Consider the following 22,003-nt stretch of genomic DNA (forward strand, 5'->3'; position numbering starts at 1 on the left):
CGCCCCTGATTTCCCCGGCGCGGCGGCGGCGGCGGCGGCGGCGGCAGCGGCGGCGCCTCGTGCGCGCGGTTATTTATTTATTTCCGGGCCCCAGAGCGCTTATAATGGAGCCGCTGTCCGCGGAGCCTCCTGCTGCCGCCGCCGCCGCCGCCGCCGCCGCTGCCGTGCCTCGTCTCCTCCTTCCCGGCAGATCTTTGTTGTGTGGGAGGGCAGCGGGGATGGACTTGAGCGTGCGGATCCGCTGCTAGAACCGCCGCGCTCCGAGAGGACGCCGCACCGGCCGCGAGGAGGAGCCGCCGCCGCCGCCGCCGCCGCCCCGAGGCCCCCGCCGCGCGGCCTCCGCCCGCCCGCGCCCCGCGCCCGCGCCCCCCCGCACCGTCCCCGCGCCGCGGCAGATGTGTGTGGGGTCAGCCCACGGCGGGGACTATGGTGAAATTCCCGGCGCTCACGCACTACTGGCCCCTGATCCGGTTCCTGGTGCCCCTGGGCATCACCAACATAGCCATCGACTTCGGGGAGCAGGTAAGGGCGGCCCGCGCGCGCCCCGTGCGCCCCCCACCGCGCGCGCTCGGCTCCGGCCCCCGGCGCAGGGAGTCACCTGCTCCCCGCTCCCTCCATCCCGGCAGGTTGGCTCTCCTGCGCGGCCGGGCAGGGATGACTTTCCTTCCCCCCCGGCCCCGCGTCGCCCTCCGGCCCCGCGCCGCCGGGCGGCTCGCCCGGGCGGGCTCCGGGCGGTGGGGTGGGGGGAGAGATGCGGGGGACGGGGCGGGGCGGCAGAACTTGATCCCCGCGGGGGGCTTCCGTGCGGGAGTGTTATGTAATTTGAGATTATGTAAACCCCGCTCCTGGACGGGATGGAGTTTCCCCGCAGCCCCGCGGCGCCGGGCTCCGCGTCTACCGGGGTGGGCGGTGATGGTGACCTGGGTGGGGACACGAATTTGCCTGGGAAATCATGGCTTCGAGCCGCGTCCCAGCTACTTCGCGGTTTTTGTTTTTTTGGTTTTTGTTTTTTTTACGTTTGCCTTTTGAGGACGGGGCCAAGAGGAGAGGGGGTCCCCGAGCGCACCCCGGGCCGTCGCTCCTCCGGGGTCCCCCCCCCCGCGCCTTTCCTCACCTCCCCGGCCCTGGGCCGCCCAGGAAGCGGGGCGCCGCGGTGCTGGCTGTGCGTTTCTCCTCTGTTTGCTCCATGTGGCGTCATTGCAAATCGGGCGCCGCAGGCTCCCCCGCAGCCCCTGCGCTCTCCGCGGCGGCGTGAAATTACACTCGAGGCCGCGGGGAGGGAGGGACCGGGGAGGGAGGGCTCCGGAGAGGGAGGGCTCCAGAGAGAGAGGGCCCCGGAGAGAGAGGGCCCCCGGGGCGCGGGCTGCCGCTTTCCAGAAGCCCCAAGTGTGGACCTACGCTTGCAAACCCTTTCTCCTATGCACTGTGCTTCGAGGACTTCAGAGAAAGGTTATTGGGATCCTTCTGAGTCATTTTGTTTTCCAGTTTGAGACCAATGGACGCATGGAAGTCCAGCCACAAGTGGGCAGGTCCAGCACGCCTCGCCATAGGGTCGACCTGTGGACAAGTCCTGTACACATCTTGAGGTGGAGGGGTGACGTGGGTGCATGTTAACTCCTGCTTCACAGGGCTTGGGGATTATTCCGGAGTGGGAAATGTAAACATTAAACCATCCCCTTTAGTGTTTAAGTCTCCGACTTATCCAGAACAAAAGGACGGCCAGGTGAGGTGTGCGGTTATAACCATCCGCTCGCAGTGGCTTCAGGAAATGGACCCTGAAGTGTGAGGATGGAAACCCGCTCAGGTCTCCTGAAAGTTGACCAAACTGCCCAGGAGGAGGCCAGGAAAAAGGAAGCATGGCCTCGGCTCCTCCACCTGTGTGGAGAAGAGCTGCGGGGGAAGTCAGTGGAGATCCATCTCCAGTTCTTCCTGAATACTATCTGCGGCCTGTAGAGCTCTATCACTCTGTGGCTCAGTTGGTGAGGAAACCTAACTATGACAGACTCTAGCAAGACCTATATCCTATGTTTTCAAAGTTTGAAGGTCATCATAATAACTTAGGAAGCTGGAGTGCAGCATGTTCTAAACTAAAAAAAAAAAAAATTACATGGAAGAGACTTTCTTTCCCAATATGAACCATAAGTCCCATAGTAAAAACTGAGACTATGTCTATCATTGCAGAAACTAGATAAAGGCCATCTCAGTATATAATGATGATATTACGACGACTGTAGCATCTCTAGAATTATCCATTGCTACAGACCAAAAGTGTGAGAATGATTTGTTTGTTGAACATCAAGTTCATGCTTGTCATTCTCAAACATGTTGTGTCTGAGAGAAGAATGAGAGGTGGAGGCATGTTAAAGTCATTTGCCTGAGACTACCTGCCTAGCAAATAGCAAATGGCAGCTTGGAACTTCAAGGCCACACCCACCTTCAAGGCCCTTCCCATTCTGATGTGTGCCCCCCAGTAGTCCAAGCTTTCACAATGAGTTTTGATAAGGAGTATTAGAAATTTAGGGATATATTGTAGCTTCTCAGATTCTCAACCTAGGTGTAAATTTAATTTTATCTATTATATTTGAGCTGTCAAAGTCACAGTGTGGGACAATCAGAGCACTCCCAGGAGAGACATTGTAACCAGTAAGTTCCAGTAAGAGCTTCATTACTCAGATAATTCAAACAAAACCTTGTATCTTATTTTATTAAAGTTTGTAAATGGGAAGAGACTAAGAAACAACTAAAACACCTTTGCAACAAATCATTTAGAAGCCTTTAATAATTACTACAATATAGATTGTTGAAAAAGAAAATAGGGGGCTAGAATATATTTAGACTGTAAAGTTTTATATCTTGCAATATAGCTTCAGATTGTGCATTTGATCTTGCTGCAGTCAAAGGACTGATATTTGTTTCAAAGTAAATTTGGTACAAATTCCCTAGCTTCCTTGAAAGTTGAGCTCACCAAATTATATAAAATAAGTTACATAACTTTCTTGAAAGATACTTTATAGCACTTAAAATGTCAAAGACAAGCCTGGCTTATCCCTAAAAATCTAGCTACTCAGGAGGCTGAGATCTGAGGGTCTCAGTTCAAAGCCAGCCATGGCGGGATAATTGGTGAGACTTTTATCTCCAGTTAATCACAGAAAAAGTTGGAAGTGGTTCTGTACTTCAAATGGTAGAGTGCTAGCCTTGAACAAAAAGGACCTTAGGGACAATGCCCAGCCCCAGGGCCCAAGACTGGAAAAAAAAAAAAAAAAAGGCAAAGACAACTTTGCTGTGAAGCCTGCAGAAAAGAAAGGTAAATTATTCTTAAGAAGAAGTACCTTCTGCTTATGCCAGATTGTCTTTCTTTCACACTCACAAACAATCCAAGGCATTTCCTCCTCCCCTCTCCCCTCCTGTAGTGTCCCCTCCCCTCTCTTCCCTTTCTTTCTTTTATTCTCTCTTTGAATCTTTGTGCTTTAGCTTCCGTATTTAGGATTGCAGGTATGCACTGCCAGGCTTACTAGGTATTTCAAGTGGCTCTGAAGAATTCACTGAATTTGGTAGGGTCTGATATGATCGTCCAAAGTAAGAGGTATTTATGTTTAACAAATTCTAGATAGAAATTGTTATAACTACTGGAGTAAAATAGGTAATAAGAATTCAAGTGTTTCCTTGGCCTTCTTTATCTATCTTAGGAAAGCCCTTTCTGATTTAGGAAAGCCAGAATTAAGCTTCTGAATACAAGAGGATCTTGAAATATTCATGTCATAAACAGGAAAAAAAAAGACAAGCTCAGGAAAAAGAAGTTTAAAAATGTTCTGTCTACTGAGTAGAGAATCACACTCTCCCTCCACCCCCACCCAACCAAAGTTTTCCTTTAGAGGTATGAGGATCAAAGTGCAAATATAGCATGTAGCACTTGTGCTCAGGGGGAAAGACCATCACCCAGGGACAGGGAGCTAGGACCCAGAACCAGGCCTGGCTTCCCCAGCCAGAGCCCGCCTGAAATGAAACTCGGTTCAGTATCCGTGTTGGGAACATACCCGATGTGCTTGGAGACACTCATGGAGTCCCTGTAAAGTTCCTGTGTAACTACAGAGGAGACTGTTTTCCTCTCCAATTTCAGTAACTACCTCTCCTCATTATAAAATTAATGCATGCTAATTGTTTAAACATTTGATAAAATAACGTCTTTAATAATTGAGTATCTCTTGTCCCATTTATAAACACATAACTGAGGAGATTGTGTGTGTGCGCACACGTGTGTGTATGTGTGTGTTTATAGTGCTTCATAGAACATGGAAGTGTTGTTTCCACAGCACCTAAAAGTGTGCAGGTTTAGGCAGGGGTTGTAGTTCAATGGCAGAGCACTTGTGTCGCATGCTCAAGGCTGTGGGCTCAGTCTAGTACAGCAAATATTGAAGTATTTATGATTCTCAATGCCAGCATACTATTTGACCATGCTGTTCTTCCCTTTGCTGTATATTATACTATTGTTTAAACAGTGAGGTTTCTTCTTTGTTTTGGGTTTTTTTTTTTGCCATCTGAGGTCTGAGGGAACACCTTTCTGTAATAACTGGGTAACACACCTCTGCTGCCTTGGGCTTTATGCCTGGCGTACTTCGGTGTCTATTTCAGTTTCTCATTCATACATAGAAAATGAGGTCACACCTTTCTTGCAGTCCATAATTAGTCAAGGACACCATGGCCTTCTTGGCCCAGTGAATCCTCTCCTCCCTGCCACAGTTCCTAAGCTTCTCTTTAGATTACTTAGGTACCAGCTGGTTTCAGAAGCCACTGTGCTTGGTTGTTGGTTGGTTGGTTTACTCATTTGTTAATTTCTTGAGATGGTTTGGTATCCAGCCTAAACGCCACTCTTTAAGTATGTCCTTTCTGTGAGCAGATCATCACTGCATCCAGTTCTTTAGAAGGCATTTTTACCTTTAAAATGTAACATTGTGGAAGGTACAGAAGCCTATGTTAGATATGATAAGCCAACATTATGTTTATGGTATGGAGTCCAGGGCTGTTACTCACTGTTTCTTGTTCAGTTTGGAATGATAGGGGAGGTAGGTGGGAGTGGACTGGTCAGGTCCTGGGTTGCAGTCGTTCTTCAGTGTTTACTAAACATACTTTGTTAAATTCCTAGTGTATAACATACCACTGGAACATGGGAGGGAAAGGGGAAGGCGGGAGTGTGGAGGGTGCAGGGGATGGAGGGGCGGGTATATGTATTTAAAAATTAAGATAAATTAGGTAATTGTGAGTGTGTGTGTGTATGTGTGTGTGTATGAGAGAGAGAAAAACAGGTAGACAGAGAGTCAGACAAAGTGAGCACTGGTGTTTAAACTTGGCTTCATGCTTTCGCTTGGCTTTTTTGATCAAGGTTGGCACTCTGCTACTTTAGCCACAACTCTACTTCCAGCTTTTTGCTGTTTCATTAGAAATAAGAGTCTCATGAACTTTTCTGCCTCAGATCTCAGTCTCTGAGTAGCTATGGCTATAGGCCTAAGCCACCAGCTTCTGGCTTAAATCAGGTCATTTTTGAGCACATACAATTTTAGTAGTTACAGTAGAGATGAACTATAGAAAACCCTACTTCCTCCAATATTAACTGGATATGAGTTATTCATGTATGTGAATTTTCTTGATGAGTGAGGTTTATGCCTTTAAATGACAAACACTGAGTTTTCTCCTTTTTTAAAATATGAAAGCAAATCTTGTTGAATGTAAAACTTATATTGCATAGCCCTTTACCTTATGAAATAAATGTTAAGTTTGCAAAATTTGTGGAGGCCTGAGCAATCCACTCGTCCTTTGAGAGGTGACATTCAAAATACCCAACAGGAAAGTGGGACAAAAACATGAAAAGGGCATCAATGTTCAAGAAGCAGCATACCTACTACCTGATGAATGTAACTGTAACCCCTCTACACATTACCCCGACAATAAAATACAATTTAAAATTGTCCAACAAAGAGTTTGAGAGCAACCTCTGGATGCCAACTTTGGACATTAGTCCTGTGAGTTTCTTGACATACTTAACAGTGTGGCAGGGTTCGAAAAATATTTTTAAGCTCATCATTTTTCTGCTGACCAGTTAGCAACTGTCAGGTTTTTTTTTTCTTTTGCTGGGTAATATGTCCACCTAACATAGCCCAGTGGCATAATGTTTGCCTGGCATCCACAAAACCCTAGGTTCAAACCCCAGCACCACAAAACAACAATAACTCACAACATGAAGCACTTTTATAGTCAGAGCAGCACTGGGTAGAAGCCTAATTGGTTAGGGTAGCTATTATAACCCACACTGAGGTGCTTCAGTAATTGCCACTGAGCAGTAACTCTGGTGCTGGTGATGAAACATCAAGACCCATAGTTCTCTTCAAGATGTTGTGGGACCCTGACTTGCAGTCACTGGAAATGCTGGTATCAAACTGGAGAGCCTTGTTCCACGGAGATGAAGACAGGAAACGTATGTAAACTTCACATCAAGCCACACATAACCAGGTTTCTGTTTATATTTGCTTGTTTTTGCAATTTCCATTGCTCTGGGATCCTTATGTTCCTTAGTCTGTCAATCAGACCATACTCATCCAATGGCAGTAGAGTCAATGACAAAGACAACTTTGAGGATTATCTCAGGCAACTAGAAGGTTTGCCAATTACAACTTCTTGTGGTCACTCCTTCATTCTAAACCTGTTTTTAAGATCTAACCTGGGAGGGCAGATAATTTGGTTATTAGTCAGAGTGGTAGAGAAATTTGTTTTCCCCATAGATCAGGAGTTGACAGCCTGTACTTCCAGTCCAGGAATAGGACAAGTTGACCAGCTTCATTTGGAGGTGAGGCTGTACAGTTGGCTTCTGGGTGATCCCACTGGTCCTTCCTGTCCTACAGAGTCATTCATTGTTTGATTGGTATCTTGTTTTGTTTGCAAACAGGCTCTCTCAAGATAGCTTAGGCTGGCCTCAAACTCACAAACCTGCCTCCGCCTCTCCAGTGCTAGGATCACAGGCATGTGCTTCCATGTCTGGTGCTGGGTTTTAGATTTTTTTTTAGTGGCATTTTCATAGGACCTGAATTGATTGGTGAGCCTTCCAGTAGCTGTGATACCATGACCCTCTGAGAAATGACAAAGGTCATTTGCGGGGGGAGGTGATATAGAACGTATAATCAGTTTTCTCATCGACTTGGGCTTACATCACCAGTCCCAGCCTGGGGGCCTGGGAGGGTGCAATCCTTATCTGAGAACACAGGAGGTACAGGCACAGGCTCTGGGCCCTGTCCCAGCCTCCTTGTGCGGCCCATTGGCAGCTCTCCTTGGTCCCACCCACCTGCACAGAGCCAGGCCTGGCAGGGAGGACCTGTGGCTGAGGCGAAGGAGATCTAGAGTGGGCATACCTGCTTAGGAAGTTTCAAATATGACCCGAGAATTGAAGTCGAGGCACCTCTGGACATTTAACTGGAATGACATGCTTGGGAAACTGATGGTCTGTGGGTAGGTTAATGAGACTTCTAGGAAGCAAGACGAGGCAAGAGCAAGCAGAGCAGAGGCAGCTTTGATTACAGTCTTCTGCGGCTGTGAGACACAGAGGAAGCTCATTTTACCAGAAGCCCAGAGAGGAGTATCTCCATCCCAAAGCCCTCCAATTCAGTGGTCCCCTGGGAGCCTTGTCAGTGAGTCTGCTGCACTTCTGGCAGTTCAACTAAACTTGTCCTGAGACTTTATCAGCAAGCTCTTCAGGATCCCCATTCTATCTTGAGGAAAGTACACCATGAAACCAAGAATTGGAATTCTTGCTTGTCATGCTCGAATTTGCCATTTGGCTAAGGCATGGCTGTTTTGTGTTTCCAAGACTTGTTTTTCTGAAGATAAGACCTTTGTGTGCTCTCTAGTTTTGCCCTGTCATCAACGTGGAGGTGTGTTGACCACTGAGTTGGGCATTTTCATAGAGAAGTAGGAATGGCAGATACACACACACACACACACACACACACACACACACACAAATGTGACTGAGTGCTTTAAATAGTTTGGGAGGAAGTGTAGCATGATACACATACGTGTAGCTGTAAACTTGGCATTCTTAAGACAAACTGCACAGAGGATAACGACTAGCCGTACCTAATAAGAAGGAAGAAACTTGCATATCTTCATAGTTCTCCACAAGTCTGTGCCACAGAAACCAGAAAGACAGCCTGCAGCCAGCCTGATAAGGAGTCAAGGTATTGCCTCCTCAGTTTCAGGTCCACCACTGAGACATCTTAGGTTCCCTTCTGACCTTCCCGAGATCTTGCTGGTTCCTTGAGATGGGGGAATGGTTCCACATGAAGCATTGCATCACCTGGGAAGACGTTTGTCCTGGAGCCTGCCGAACAACAGGGCACACCTCATTCCTGCTCCCACCCAAAGGGCTTGCACCATGCCAGGCCTCACACCTAGTGTGCCTCCCATATGGGGCAGTGCCCTGGTAGCTTATTCATCCTGCCATGTTTTCCAGACTTTTCCAGACTAACCAGTGTATCTGCTTCAGCAGTGAATGTGAATTTGCTTGTGTTGCAACCAAGGGATAGCAGAGACTCCAGCGAACACCAGCTGAACTACAGAAGTGCTTGTTTCTCTGAATCCTTACTGACTCATACCTCCTTCCAGAGTGGTAGCTGAGGAAGAAATGCTCTCAAAGTATAATCTGCATAGAACGAAATGTGCAGCTCTGAAGCATAGATATAGATAAGGGCCTTCATGTGTGTCAGTGCTGAGCCTGGCATCTAGGACTAGACACTGTCGCTTAGCTTGATTGCTTAAACCTAGCACTCTATCACCTGAGCCTCAGCTTCACTTCTGGATTTTGGGCGGTTAGTTACACGTAGGAGTATCAAGGACTTTCCTCCTGGGGTTGGTTTTAACTGTGATCCTCAGATCTCAGATCTCCTGAGTAATGAAGATCACAGGCATAAGCCACTGGCACCCAGCTCAGTTGGTGAATTTTGAGATGCATGTTTGTGCATTTCCACCAGCACAGAAAGTTCCCTGCTTTACCGACATCTTCTGTGTCAGTTTTTCCTGTGTGTACAAAATGGCACATATGCATGCAGCCCTGTGACACTTACAGTATGCAGTCCCATAATTCCTATTCGCAAGGGTAGCTGAACACCACGTGCTTTCATGACTTTGAGATGGGTAGAGCCTTTGCTACGTGGTGTTTAAAATTCTCCCAGTGATATATGTCTTAAATTATAGAAACTGCTGATGGTTCACACACAATTACACAGTGAAGTGTGTTTTAAAAATACTAAAATAAGATACATATATGTATATAAGGAAATATTCAGATTTAAGAAGAAATTAGACTATAAAGTATGTTACATCAGTGAACCTTGAAGAAGTGATGCTCTGTGAGATAAGCTAGATGCAAAAAGACAGCCCTTGTCTGATTCACTTATCTGAGATTTCTAGAATGGTCGTGCTATGGAAACCAGGGGCCAAGGAGAGACGGCACTTTTCTACAGAAAGCTGTCCCTGTTTGCATCAGAGCCCCCAAGTTCCCATGTATTTCTGTCCCTGTGCACTGGCTGTCCCTTCCCTTGGAGTAGTTTTGTGACCTGTAATGTTCACACTGGGGAAAACTGCATTTAACTCTCCAGCCACAAGGTCTTGAACTCCTTCACACAATTTCTTTTATTAAAAGCACTATTTTAAATGTTGAGCAGTCAATTAAGTATATCATAATATAACACTTGTGAAACTGTTCCTGGACTTTCCTTCTTTTCAGGAAGTATATTGTGGACCAAGAATCAACCGCTCTAGGACAATGCATAAATGCTGGAGGCAGGGGATTGTCTTGGTTTTAATTGCCTGTAGTTTAGGAAGATACATGTTCCTGCAAGGGTCAAGGTAGAGGAAAGTGCGTTCTTCCCATGAGTTCAGGATATTCAAGAAGCTTTGTTTGCCTGTGAACACATAAATGGATGAGGAAAAACACAGGAGCTGACCCTATCCTAGATATGAGACAAGCACTGTGGGCTGTCACCTCCCTGCCTTGAAGAATAGAGGAATGTGTGCTTGTGAAGGCAGGTTCGCTTGTCTGGTGGCTCATGCCTCTCAGGTGAATGTTTGTTATTGGCAGTTTTGTAGAGAAACATAGAGGTCATGATATGAAAGGGAATGGAAAGTGTTCTCTCTTTTCTGTAATGCTGACCTGGGCTTCTTCCATGGTCCCTAGTCTTTCTGCTTAGAATATATTCTGGCAGAAGGGGAAAGAGATTTGGAGAGAACAGGCAGGGTTCCTGCTAGTGCACATGCGAATTGCTCTCCTGCAGCTTGTTCTCTGCTTCCTCGGTGGCAGAGGTGCAAAATGATTAGTAGTCATAGAAGGGCTACAGTCTCCTGTTTGTCAGGACCCCTGGCTTGGATCTCTATCTCTAACTAAACCGACTGGCTTTGTGATGGCCCGGCTCTGGGGCCTTCAGCTTTCCTAACCGTCAAATGGTGGGGATAAAGTGTTGATGGCTCTGTCTTGGAGTGCAGCCCAAAGTCGTTTGAGAAAGTGTGGCGTGTGTGGAAGGTAGTAGTGCTAAGGCTTTGAGCCTCCTGTGCTGCTGCTCCCCGTTTGTCTGTATGCATCCCGGGCTCATGCATGCTTTGTGTTCCTTCAGTGATTCACATTAAGCGGATTAGTGGCAAGTGGAAACATGAAGATGGCAGATGTTAGAAGCCCTCGGCTTTTACCGCATGTACATCAGCATGCTGCTGTTCTTTATTTTATCTGCTTTGAGAAGAGATATTTGCAGCTGCATTTTCTAGTAGTGGGTTTTGGGTTTGTTTGTTTAAATCAAGCCACAATAGTTTGAGGAATGTGTGCTTTATGAAATGACAGGTGAAATTTAATTTCGTTTTTATTCTTGGCCACTATTTGACAGAGGATTGGCAGGGAAGGAACTATTCTCTGTTCCATCAACAATTTCTCTAATCCAGACATCCAAAGGGGACCAGTCTTTTCTCACTTTTGTTGACCATTTGTGACAGTTACTAAGGTGCTTGAGGCAACATCTGGTAAGTACTTAATGAGCTAAAAGGTCTGACTCCCTTCCCAAGTGTGCAGCAGCTGCTCGAGAGAGTTTTTGTTATTGAAAAGGATGAACAGAGAGTATAAAGGGTAAGAGTGCATTTGTGAACTTGTTCACTCATTGAATGTTTCTGGAATACATACAGTGTTTCAGGTGCATTGCTAACCACTAAAAATAGAAAGTCTGGTATAATAACACCCACCTATAATCCCAGCACTTGGGGGAAGGGCTGAGACAGGAACATCATTTGAGCCAGAAGCCTCAAGACATTTGAAGGGAACATAAGGAGGACTACTCTCCAGAATTCCCAAAGAGTTGTGAAAAGGACTACAGCAGTCCTTGCCTTCCAGTGAATTCTCCTAAAGCAAACAAACCAGCAGGCACTGGCTGAATAAGGGAATAGGGACTGAGACAGGGACCAGGCCCTGCTCTGGAAACCTTCTAGAGTAGCCTTTAGCCCATTAAAGGGCAGGAATGCCTTCTGTTCAAGTGAGAAAACCCAAAAAGAATGGTGTGTCGCTACTCCCAAGAGAGTTCTGGCTGAGGAATGATGCATACTTAGAGTATTTGGAGCAGAGAGCATGCGCAGTAAAGCGGCAGGCGGTCAGGATGGCTAGGGAAGCAGATCTGGCTTGGGAAGGGCCCGTGGGTCAGGACATGGAGTCTGGGCTTGATCCTGAGCAGAGTGGTGTGCAGGAGGATGGGGAAGATGATAGGGCCACCAAACTAGAGTAGACATCAGGGAGAGTGAAGACACCTGAGAGAATACAGTTTATGAGTGAACCACAGAGGTTAGAGCGAACATCTAACACATGCGCTTCTTCCCTCCTCCCTCCCTCCCTCCTTCCTGCTCTCTCCTCCGTAGCTTCAATATTTCCTCTCTGTGAGTTTTTCCTAGAGCTCCTTTTCACCGGATTTCAAAAGTTATGACTATTCACTTATCACTTTAAAATACAAAAAAAAATGCTTTATTATAACACAGTCACTTCTCAGCCATTTGCCTGAATGAAATAATGATAGGGGAAATTTAAAACTACGGATGAATATTTGGCATTGGCATATTGGCATATGAGGGGAAAAGGCTATCTGTAACATCATCGTGATGTCCTAAGGGTAGTATTATGTTAAGCCAGGTCCCTGGTGACAGCAGAGGGATGCCATCCGGAATTAAACTGGATGAACTCCTTGGATTACTCTGTCTTTCTTTACAGTATATGCTTGCTATGTAAATAGTAGGAGATGGACTAAGTTTAGAGGGCTGTTTATTATGATGTTATATTTGTTTTAAATACCCGCAGCTTATAAATCATGAAGTTTATTTACAATACTTTTTTCAGGGCTGGAGGTAGTATTATAGGAGCCAAGCAATTTTAAGGCCCTGAGTTCAAACCCCAATACTGCTGGGGGGAGAAAAAGTAAAATGCATTTTTTCTATGAAAAATAACAATATAAAGTATGTTTTAAGTTTCCACATCATTCCACTAGTTATGTAAGTGCTAATATTATTTAATTTTTAGGAGCAGTAAAAAATGACACTGGTATAATAGTGACTGGGGAAAGCAGTACTACTAAAATATATTATTTGTCTTTAAGAAGATTTAATTACAATGTAAGGCAGGTGCATTAGTCAGACTTTTGCACATCTTTGACAAACTATCTGACATAAACAACTGCTAGGGCGGGGGGTGGGGGAAATAATCGATTTGGCCGTCAAGGTTTCAGCCTATAGTTCTTGGCCTGTAGCAAGACAGGGCCACATGATGTTGAGCCATGGGCAAAGTTACTCACCTCATGGCAGACAGGAAGCAGAAAAGATAGACTACAGGAAGGGGCCAGGGCCTGACGGGGTCCCAACAGACACTCCCTCCTTTTTCCAAGGAGACCCCACACTCCCTTTCCATCACCTCTCTGTACTGCCATCACCTGACTCCATCAAGAGATTAATTCATTGATGAGCAGAGAGCACTCAGGAGCCAATCATTTCCCCAAAGCCTATCAGATGGAAAACGAACTCCCACCTCCCAGCTCATGAGCGGTGGGGGGGCTTTTCCAGTCAAAGGATAACAGCAGGTGATGGCAGTTCGGAGAGTAAGTTACTGCCAAGGGCCTTTCAGATTGTATTAATTTGAAATTAAAATGTCCTCTGAATGCATCCAACTTAGAGGCAGCGTGTGGGAAGCAGGCTTCTTGGGGATGGAAGGAGGGATGTCTTGATAAGACTGGGATGCCAGGAAGATGATGTGAGAGAGTTCTCCTGGTGGGGAGATTGGGGTGGATTGGAACTGGCTCCCCTGCAGAACACTCTGGAACACCTGCTTGTCTGCTGCTGGGTAGACTTGGGGCTGCAGGAGTGGAGCAGGGAGAGTGAGGTAAGGGGGTTGAGAATGTGTCTCCATCATTGCATGGAACGATATTCTCATAGAGGGACCATGAGTCACTGCCTGTAACTGGCCCTGTAAAGTACTGAAGCAGCAAGTATTCTGCTACTAACCCCCATGTAACACAATTTTACACGTATCAGCATGAAAAGTCACCCATAGTTCTGACAGAAATGATTTTTCTATCACCACTATCAGAAGCTGCCTGGACTTGAAAAGTTGCATTATCTGCCCTGTATGTTTGTGATTTAATCATGTTCTCTGACTAATTTCTAAGACCTTCTCTCTCATCCTTCCTTTCCTTTGATTATTTAGCTTTATTTTTTTAATTATTAAGTAATCGTATAAAGGGGTGTCAGTTGGATTGTTTCTTAAATGGTGCTCAGTTTTCTTGTGTTACTGCTGTATTTCCCAGTGAGAATAAAATTTAAAAACACCTATCCATCTGTGGTTTAGGCTTTCCTATACCTCCATTCAGTTGATATTTTTCTTGCAAAATTGAAAGAAAAACAACATTTAATAGTAAAATGCCCATAAATTACAGCTTAGCAGTTAAATGAGAGTTTTAAAAGAGAAAATACATTCTGTGATTGAAATTTATCCATTTATTGAAAGGAATATCTCTAATTATAAATATGATGTCCACAATTTGTTTTGTTTGAGAAACAGTCATCTCCAATGCATGACAGATGCTTTGAATTGAGGGTGTTAAGAACAGGTGTGTAACCCATTCTTTTTCTCAGTTCGGCAGAAGTTAACAATCTTATTTCAAAGGGCAACAAAATGAATAATTGCTCTTCTTTGCCCTGTGTGTACTTTACATATGTATACAGAGAGCTTCACAGTTTGGGCAGTCTGTTTCATGCAATGGTTATTCTGTGGCCTGTCCAGAAGGGGAGTCAGGCTGACCAGGTGGCTGTCTGTTGAGAGAGGGCAAGGATGTGCAAGCCCCCAGCAACCTCTAGAAGAACATCTCTTTCCACCCTGTACTGCTTCTTAGCAGGAGGGAGGAGGCTGGTGTCAAGTCTTGATGTTACAGAAACCTAAGAAAGGAGCCAAGAGACATCGTTGGCTGCTGGCCAGCCTCTGTCCACCCTGATGCATGGACTGTGCCTTACACAGCCACCCTGTGTCCCCTGTGCACTCTTCGAAACCAATAGAAATATGGTTCCTTCTGCTTACCTGTACAGTTTTCTTAAAATCTCATTGTCAGGTTAAAAAAAGAAAGGAAGAAAATCCCAACAGTCAAGGTGAGCTCTCTGGCTTTATTTAGCCGGCTTTGCCTTCTGGCCAATGCTAAGTTTCTCTGCTTTTCAGCACCTTTTCATAAGTCAAGGCTGCTCTAAAGTTCTGCTTTAAAAAAAAAATCTGAGCATTCATTAATGGTAGATTAAGTTGCCTGTGCCACAGTGAATTCTTTCCTCTTCACGCAGGCATTGGGCTCCAGAGGAGAGGAGGGCATCACAGCATTTATCCACCCACCCTTCCGGGAGGGTTCACAGTGCCTCCATCTTCCCTGCGGTCCCTCCATCTTGCCATGAGCCCCTGGGGCAGAGCTGTGGATGGGGGGGGGGTGCATGGTACTGCCTGCTGCCTGTGTCTGGGTTCCTTCTCCCATGCCACTCAGAAGAGCCTGAATAAATGAAATGCAAGGTGTGAAGGAATGCCTGAAACCATACCAAGTATGATTTTTGTCATAGTTAATGCAGAGGACCCCTCTAACAATGAAATGAAACACCAATTTCCCTCTATTAGGAAAGGTAACAAACCAAGTTTATAAGTTCTTTTCCTAAGTGGACACATTGGCACATACGTGAGGTTCCCCCTCTATGGCAGAAAAACCAGCTGTGTGTTTATGGGCCTGAAACAGGCTTCCTTCTTGCCCAGGAAGGAAAACTCTCAGGACAGACTCTCAGGGGAGACTCTGGAGATAGCAGGAGCCTGGTTCCATATAGGAGCTAGCTTGAAAAAGCCCACTTTGTTCTGTGTTTGGTGAGATGGTTTTCTGGGGGAGGGAATGTGCCTCTTATGTGAAATGATTGCATCTAAGGAAGCAAAGTTGGAATGCTCTGAAGCTTCTAGAATACATGCCTTGTTGAAAGGAGGTCTTAATAGTAGAGTCTACTGTGGGGAGGTGAAAATGAGCCGAGTAGGGGGATGAGAAGAGGGCCCTGACTGTTCGGAAAGCCCACACACATACAGGTGACAGGGAATGAAAACTGACACGTTTGGGTCTTCCACCCAGGATCGAGGAAGAGTCTTGCAACTGTGGCTCAAATAGATGGAGTAAAAAAAGTGATGGTCACAAGAAGAGTTGTTGTCACACTGATTGTCGTCCTTTAGTACAGAACATTCTGGGCTACACATTGCACTTGGGGTCATCAGAATGTGCCATAGCCAAACCAAGAAGCTTTGGCTGTCAGAAAATGACGCTGAACTCAGAGTGGTATGACAGCTAGCAAACAATATTGCTTATTGAGCCTACCTTTCCTTTCTGCTCTGTCCAATGTGAACAGATACCCACAGTGATTGACTGTGCAGGTAATGTGAACAGCCATAATTGTTGGGCTTCCTATGTGTAGGGACAAAAGCCCTTTGGTGAAGAGATTCCGACTTTATTGTCAAGACCCAAAAAGAAACAGTGCAGCCAGAGATGGAACTAGACAGCCTTCCTTCCCCTGAATCCAGCTGAGAGCATGAGAGAGACGATGTGTTTGGGAATCACCTGCATACAAATGTGACAGAGAAAAGATCTGATCTCTACTATGTCCCAGTTTCTTAGTGACTAGGGTAGAAGTGCCAGCCCCAACACAGGAGGACAAAAATAAATGTGGCCTGTGTGTAAATGTGGCCTGTTCTGAAGAACCAGGGTGCCTCCTTGTTTAGGGTTATTTTTAAACTAAGTACTTATCTTTTTTTTTGAGAGATTATTAAGCATTTGGTTATATAACCTTGGCAACCTTTTGATACTTTTCTGTGTGAGGCTTCCTTTAACATGATATAAAATATTTTCAGGCTATTTCAGATACACTAACAAAAGCTCTGCTTTTTTACTTTGCTTTCTTTTAAACCAAGACTGACACCGGTGACTCACACCTATAATCTTAGCTGATAGGGAGGCAAATATATGAGGACCAAAATTCAAATCCAGCATGCAAAGGAAAGTCTGTAAGACCCTTACCCCCAATTAACCACCCAAAAAAAAAAAAAAAAGCTTGGCACAATGGCTCACACCTGTAATCCTAGCTACTCAGGAGGCTGAGATCTTAGGATCAGGGTTCAAAGCCAGCCCAGGCAGAAAAGGACCTGACTCTCTTATCTCCAATTAACCTCTAGAAAACTAGAAAATGGGAAGTTGGGCTTGGCTCAAGGGTAGGGTGGTAGCCTGGCACTGAAGAGCTCAAGGACAGCACCCAGGCCAAGTTCAAGCCCCATGACCCACAAAAATAAATAAATAAATTTTAAAAAGCTGGAAACCAGACCCAGTGGCTCACACCTGTAATCATAACTACTTAGAGGCTGAGATCTGAGGATCTCAGTTCAAAGCCAGCCCGGGCACTGAAGTCCCTGAGACTTATCTCCAATTAACCACCAGAAAACCAGAAGTGGTGCTGTGGTTCAAGGTGTAGCCTTGGGCTGAAGAGCTCAAGGACAGTGCCCAGGCCCAGAGTTCAAAACTTATACACACATAAAACAAAATTAATTAATTAAAAAAATCCTATCATAGGAAGTTGAGATCTGAGGACTGCAGTTTAAAGCCAGCCCAGGCAGAAAAGTCCCTAAGACTCTTATCTTTAACCACCAAAAAACACCCAGTGGAAGCATTTTTCTTCTTCCTTCTCCATTTTGAGGGTTCAGGGGATTCGATTATTATTTGTTTGGTTTTTTTTTGTCTTTTATTTCTTACAGGGTGGAACAGCAGGATAAGGTTAGAATAGAAACACTCATCATATCACTAAAAATAATTCATAACTTTTTTTTGCCAGTCCTGGGCTTGAACTCAGGGCCTGAGCACTGTCCTTGGACTTTCTCAAGGCTAGCACTCTACCACTTGAGCCTCAGCACCTCTTCCCGGCTTTTTTCTATGTATGTGGTACCGAGGAATCGAACCCTGGTCGTCATGCATGCTAGGCAAGCACTTTAACCACTAGGCCAAACTCCCGGCCCAATTCACAACTTTTTCCTCATAATACAGTGCTCTCACCCTAATAATAATTATTACTGCTTATTACAAAAAATAAATACTGACAAAGTTTTTCTTCTTTATAGAACAGTGATAAAATTAAAAAGCACATTAAAAATTCTTTATTGCTGGGCACCAGTGACTCATACCTGTAATACTAGCTACTCAGGAGCCTGAGATCTTAGGATCATGGTTCAAAGCCAGCCCAGGCAGAAAAGTCCCCATGAAGAATCTTCTCTCCAATTAACTCAAAACCGGGAAGTGGCACTGAACTCAAGTGGCAGAAAACGAGCCTTGAACAAAAAGAGGTTCAGAGACAGTGCCCAGGCCCTGAGTTCAAGCCCCACAACCAACCAAAGCAAAAACAACAACAAACAAATCTCCTGATGCCTGGCAGTTAACTGGAAGCCAGTGTTCCTCCCCTACTGAGTAAAAGAAAAATCTTTGTCCCTAGATAGCCAGAGAAACAGGACTCCTATCTGTTGGCACAGAATAAAGCCTCTCACTCCGCCAGTCCTCGAGCTTTGGCAGCCTGATCTGTGGATTGCCATTCAGCTGACATGGTCCCAAGCAGTTGTTAGATCTAGAACACCTCTGGAACCAAAGGACAGGTCATGCCAGCCTGGCTGCTTCCCAGGGACTCAGAGGAAGCCCTTGACGCACACACAGCCTGCTTCGTTGCCACCCTTCGTTCCCTGAGCAGCCTGGAGAGCTCACTCTTTGTCTCTGTGCCTGCAGGCCCCTAAGGGCCATTCTTCCCTGCAATCAGGCATCACCACCACTGGCCTCTGCCACCACTCTTCCAGAACCAGTGAGGACCCTTCTCCTTTCATGAGTCCCCTACCCATTCCTTCATTTTGAAGGGCCCACTCTTGCCTCTCAGCCCATTCCCAATATGGGTGGAGATAAAACTGAAGCCCCCCCGCCCCCCGCACCAGCCAGCACTGAACTGCTGCTGGTTTCTTGGCTCTCGTTCTCTCCCTCAACACATGCTCATAAGGAAGCATCCTTCGTCCAAATCATAACATTCCCTGTCAGTCCATAGCTAGAAAAATCACAAGCTTGAGTTTCTTCTTAGCAGTCCTGCTCACTTGGCATTAGATGTGGCTCTTTTCTCTTCAGCTAATTGTGTTGGATCGGTCTGCGGCAGGGATGGCCCAGGAGACAATAACTGCTTATGTGGGGCTTTGCCATTTTACTCTTGAGCTACTACTGTTCTTTTGACCACATAGAAAGGGTTTAAACAGGGCTGCAGGAGCTAGAAGTGTGACTTACACAGTAGAATGCTTGCCTTGCAAGATCAGGCCCCTTGGGTTTAAATCCCAGTGCTAGGTTGATAGAGGCAGAGATACACACAGAGAAAGAGAGCAAAGTGACTTAAAACCACATTAATCAAATAAATGCTACCGTCTGTGTTTTGTTTTAGTGTAAGCTCTACTCACTGTTAAGCTGTATTCATGTAAATATAGTTGTAGACACGCTGTTTGGAAAATTCGAGGGTGGATGGACCTGACTCATGGAAATAGTGTTCTTAGAAACTTAGGTAACCATCTTCCAATTTTCAAAATTATCACCACTCCCTAGCAGTTTGACTCTCTTCCTTAAGCATCATTTACAAAAGACTCACAAAGATTAGAACTGAGCTGCAGAAGCTCATAGTTGGTAAAGAGCCTGAGCAGGCGTTTTCTGTTGCAGAATTATCACAGTAATTGACTCCGTTGACTTATAGCTGGTCAGCTATACCCCAGTCACCTTTCAGCCGTAGCCATTGACCTACACTATAAAACAGTGAAGGGACTGGCATGTTTGGGGAAAATGCTCTTGGTTCTGCCTGGCTTCCTGGTCAGAGCCAAAGGAAAAAGCAGCATTTCCCAGATTATGTCTCTTAAGCGCTGGAGCCAGACCAACTTCTCTGCAGCCTGGGTCCTCCAGTAGGAGCTGAGTCTACCCTGAAACTTTGTGGACCAGTTTCAGCAGCCCTAAAATCCTGTAAGAAACTCCAAAGGTGACTCTTTCTGGAGATGTATTCCTAAACATGTACATCATTTTCTTTGCCTTATAGCTATCTTCTATCCTTGTCTTTTTTTGAATGAAACCACCCAAAAGATGGAAACGGAGTTGTAGCTCAACTGATAGAGCAGCAACCTTGAGTGAAAAATCTAAGGGGTGTAGGCCCTGAATTCTAGCCCCAATATTAGTACACCATCATCACCAACATCATCAACAACAACAAAACTAGTATTAGGCAAAAGTGGATGGACAAAAGACATCACTATACTCATTTATTTATGCATCCAAACTAGTCACTTACAAATTTACCAATGAAAGAGCTAGAACAGAGTCATTTTTGTTCTTTACCAAGATAAATGGGGGAGTCATTGCAAAGTATGTTTCTATCAACACCAATAATCTAGATGGTAAAAGTCGTATTTCAGTGTTCCGTTGTAGAAAAAGGGCTTGCTTTTTTGGCTCTTTTTTTTCCTTCTTCTTGCATGCTTAGATAAACAGGGATAGAATTGCAGGAAGAAACTGATAATATGATAGGTTGGAAAGAAATGTCTCCCCCTGAGGAAACATTCTCTAGTAGAAAATTGATGCCAACCTTGTGGCCCCAGTCTTTGCTGGAAGATCCCTCCAGAAGCGGAGTTCTCTGAGGTCAAGGCCAACAGCTTGTTCTGTGCAAGGAAAAGGGGGTGGGGAAACAGAAATGACTCTCAGACTCAAAACAAACATGACAAATCCTTAAAGTCTAAGGAATGTGCCAGCAAACAACCCAAACCTGCCAGCCATGCATGCACCACAATGGGGATGTGGCAGATTCAGAGGGGCCACATCTCTCTCTCTCTCTCCCTGCGCTCCCTCCCCTACCCGGACCCTGCCCCATGTCCAAATGTACAGGAAATTTAAGGCTGTCCATGATCCTTCCTGTTTCTCCAGATGTCTGAGCTATACCTGAAACACCCCTGGTGAGATCTGAGCAGACTCAGTGGGAGCATCTCAGAACAACAATTCTGTAGTACAAGAAGCTGAACTTTAGATAGCTTATTATCTTTGGTTTCTGGGTTTTATTTTTTAAATTTTAAGTAGTTTTACTAAGTAATTTCAACTCAAATTAGATTCTTCTTATTGGCTTTCTTATAATGGAAGTCTGACTGCTTCCTTTGAGCTGGTGGCCAAAAATATTGGCAAATACACTGAAATATTGTGTGTAGCTAACAAACCCTTTAGGTCAAAAGGTCAGAGAAACCAGGCATGTGGACCATAGCTGCTACTGCTTTTTTTTTCTTTTTTTTGCCAGTCCTGGGCTTGAGCTCAGAGCCTGAGCACTGTCCTTGGACTTTCTCCAGGCTAGAGCTCTACCACTTGAGCCTCAGCGCCACTTCTGGCTTTTTACTATCTATGTGGTACCGGGGAATCGAACCCAGGTCTTCATGCATGCTAGGCAAGCACTCTACCACTAGGCCAAACTCCCGGCCCTATGCTACTGCTTTTTGAAAATAAGCAAGCCTTTTGCTTAGTGGGCTGAGAAAGAATGGACTGTTGAAGAAGCTCATAAGGTTCATAGTTCAGCCAATCAGGAGATAATTTTATAAACAGCAGCAAAAAGGCTTTAAGTTACACCTGACTGCAGGCAACAGAAACAAAAGGTACATTGCAGATCACTGTCATCAAGCTCAACAATGTTGTTCTGCTCATCAGCCAACACGATTCTGTGCTGGTATGGATGGAGAAAGAACCCTATTCTTTTCCCCTGTCCCTCTTTCCTTGGACTTAAAGAAGGATGGGCAAAGCATGGTGCCTGGTATGAAAAGATTCCATTTGTGTGTGTAAATTAGCTCATGCTTCCCTTCCATCCCTCCAAAAGGGGTGACTTCTGTGCGTGGGTGGGGTTGCCAAGGCGATACTGGAAAATCAGGATTTCATTGGTGTAATCCTTAAGACATCCTCTCCTATAAAATCTTCTGTTTGTGATGTCCATATTCCCCTTTACCTAGAGAATAAGCCCAGAGCCAGGGTACCTCATGAAAGAAAGCAGAGGGGCATTAGGACAGGCAGGAGAGCAGCCCACCAAACCAACATTTGTTCCCCTCCTCGCTCTGAGTCTTTTCTGATCAGAGTCTGCTCTGCCGTTCTTGACTCCCCCAGGCCTACTTCATCTCTTCTGCCACTGGCTTGGGACTTTCTGTGTTCCTTTTTGTCCAACCCCTAGTGCTTCCTGGGAGAACGGCTGCTTCTTTGAGGTCAGGTTAGTGAAGTTAGAGCTCCAGTAGCCTCTCCATAGGGGAGCTGAGTCCAGGGGATGGAATGTCTGCTGCAGAGTGGTAGGTAGGTAATTGCCATACCCAGGAAGCAATGTCTGTGAAGTCCTCATCACTCCAGGG

At 45.5% G+C, this 22,003-nt stretch overlaps 1 protein-coding gene across 1 annotated transcript in view; it reads left to right on the forward strand.

The window, feature by feature from the left end:
* The first annotated feature begins 306 nt into the window (after window positions 1-306).
* The window catches only part of Ankh (ANKH inorganic pyrophosphate transport regulator), a 114,812-nt gene continuing 93,115 nt past the window's right edge, over window positions 307-22,003 (forward strand). The window contains exon 1 of the mRNA XM_090332114.1: window positions 307-522. Within this exon, the coding sequence (XP_090188240.1) occupies window positions 427-522 (96 nt within the window). The 5' untranslated portion in view covers window positions 307-426. The remainder of the gene's footprint in view (window positions 523-22,003) is intronic.

The sequence above is a fragment of the Megascapheus bottae genome, chromosome 4 (assembly GCF_031878675.1).
Source record: "Megascapheus bottae isolate mThoBot1 chromosome 4, mThoBot2.hap1, whole genome shotgun sequence".
Taxonomy (NCBI): Eukaryota; Metazoa; Chordata; class Mammalia; order Rodentia; family Geomyidae; genus Megascapheus; species Megascapheus bottae.